Source organism: Aplysia californica, unplaced genomic scaffold (genome assembly GCF_000002075.1).
Source record: "Aplysia californica isolate F4 #8 unplaced genomic scaffold, AplCal3.0 scaffold01226, whole genome shotgun sequence".
In the NCBI taxonomy this organism is placed as follows: domain Eukaryota; kingdom Metazoa; phylum Mollusca; class Gastropoda; order Aplysiida; family Aplysiidae; genus Aplysia; species Aplysia californica.
The window spans coordinates 12,618-14,647 of record NW_004798496.1 but is presented as its reverse complement, the minus strand read 5'-3'; the positions used below and the strand labels follow the sequence as shown (position 1 = coordinate 14,647).

The 2,030-nt window shown below is 41.9% G+C and overlaps 1 protein-coding gene across 1 annotated transcript in view; it reads left to right on the top strand.

The window, feature by feature from the left end:
* The window catches only part of LOC101857531 (leucine-zipper-like transcriptional regulator 1 homolog), a gene marked incomplete at its 3' end in the record, with an annotated part of 7,696 nt that extends 5,880 nt beyond the window's left edge, over positions 1–1,816 (top strand). Inside the window, 2 exon segments of the mRNA XM_005112284.3 lie at positions 612–718; positions 1,710–1,816. Of these exon segments, the coding sequence (XP_005112341.2) occupies positions 612–718; positions 1,710–1,816 (214 nt within the window).
* Between the last annotated feature and the right edge of the window lie 214 nt (positions 1,817–2,030).

Sequence of the window (2,030 nt, the reverse complement as noted above, 5' to 3'; positions counted from 1 at the left end):
TCTATCTATCTATCTATCTATCTATCTATCTATCTATCTATCTATCTATCTATCTATATGTCTGTCTGTCTGTCTGTCTGTCTGTCTGTCTGTCTGTCTGTCTGTCTGTCTGTCTGTCTGTCTATCTATCTATCTATCTATCACTCTCTCTTTATCTCTGTGGGTGGTTGGCGGGTGCTCTGGTGGGGTTTGCTACTTCTTTCATATCTAACATCTTTCGTCCATGACCTCTCCTCCTATTTAGTTGGTTTTGTTATGTTTTGTTTTGTTTGTTTGTTGTTGTTGTTTTTTTTGGTGTGTGTGTTTGTTTGTTTGTTGTTGTTTTTTTTTGGGTTTTTTTTTTTGTTATGTGCATGTGCCTCTAATCTTTGACTCTCATATGACCTTGTTGTGTTCCAACTGCCGTAAAACGCTTACTAAAATACAGTCTTACATTCTTATGAATTGTGACAATCATGACAATCATTTCTATCTTGACAATCGTTACTGTCATAGCAATCATTTCAACCACGACAAGCCTAACAATCATTTCACTCTTGACAGTCAATACAGTCATGGCTATCATTTCAATCATGCCAGTGGTCACAATTGTTCTCATTTGTGTGTTCCAGATTCGTCCCTGGAGCGTGTGGATGGCGGAGAGAGGAGGGGCAGCCTACCGCTGGTCTCCACCTTCACTGACAGCATGGACTCTGTCTCCACCACCTCACGGCTCGCGGTATGTTGTTGTGGTTGTTGTTGTTGGTGCTGGTGGTGGTGTTTGTTGTTGTTGTTGTTGTTGTTTTTGGTGTTGTTGTTGTTGTTGTTGTTAGTATGGACTCTGTCTCCACCACCTTGCGGCTCGCGGTATGTTGTTGTGGTTGTTGTTTGTTGTTGGTGGTGGTGGTGTTTGTTGCTGTTGTTGTTGGTGTTGTTGTTGTTGTCAGTTTTGTTGTTGTTGTTGTTGTTGTGTTTTCTTTTGTTTGTTTTATTTTTAGAGGGCAAATCTAGCTTTGCAATATGTACACGAGGGAAGCTAGTGGGATAGCTCTTGTTGGTAAACGCCAACTGTTCCAATAAAATAGTATGTTCAATGCGTCTTTTGCTAATGACGTCTCAACTACCTACATAATACCTGCTCAGAGAGTAGAGGCCCAGAATGTTAGAAAAAGGTCAAATAAGTTCCGGATGAAGGGCTTAACTTTACGTTTGTTCTTTACTCTTTTATCAAGTAAACATTTACTTTATTATCACAGAGATCTTGGGTTCGAAGGCACTTTAGTTGAATTTTCCTCACTTCACTCAGTTGGGAATGGGTAACCAGCTGTAGACAGCGAAAGATCGTATTTAGTTCATAGACATGCTCAAGCTTAATTGGCTGCTTACACTGTATTATGCTTTCCGAGAAGCCAATAATATTTCTTCTGTTCTTGGGTCTGCCAGAGTAATAATATAGTGTAGAGAGCGTAGAGCTTGCTGTCGAGCGGGGATCTGAGCTATTTATAAAAGTAAAATTAGGAAAGCTCAACCTTTCAACCTTGCCGTACAAATCGCTATATACATGTACATGATATTTACAATAATAAAATTCACACAGGTAATTAATTAATCAGCTGTACCGAGCAACCCTGTCGTACAAATCGCAATGCCCAGTGTCCCGGCTTTGTGCCACCCTCCACACGCCCACCTCCGGCTGTCCTCAGTGTGTGTGCCTCTGTCCTGCTCCTCAGAATTTCTTCAGCAAGAAAGGCTTCAAGACGAACCTAAAGCGCACCAAAAGTGCAACAAAACTGGACCGAAAGCGGTCCAGCCCTAACCTGGCAGAGAACAATGACACGTGAGTACCTCTCGTTGACCTTATGACATTTTGGTGTGTCAGTGACCCTTGTACTCTGAACTTTCCTGTTCTTGACCTTGACCTCGATGTGGAGGAAAGGTCTGTGGAGTAATGTCAATCTGTGTGTGTGTATGAGGTGATGTGAGCATACGCATATGGTTTTCAATGTTGCCGCGGTTTTTTACAAGGGGTAATGGTAAGTGTGTGTTGGGGG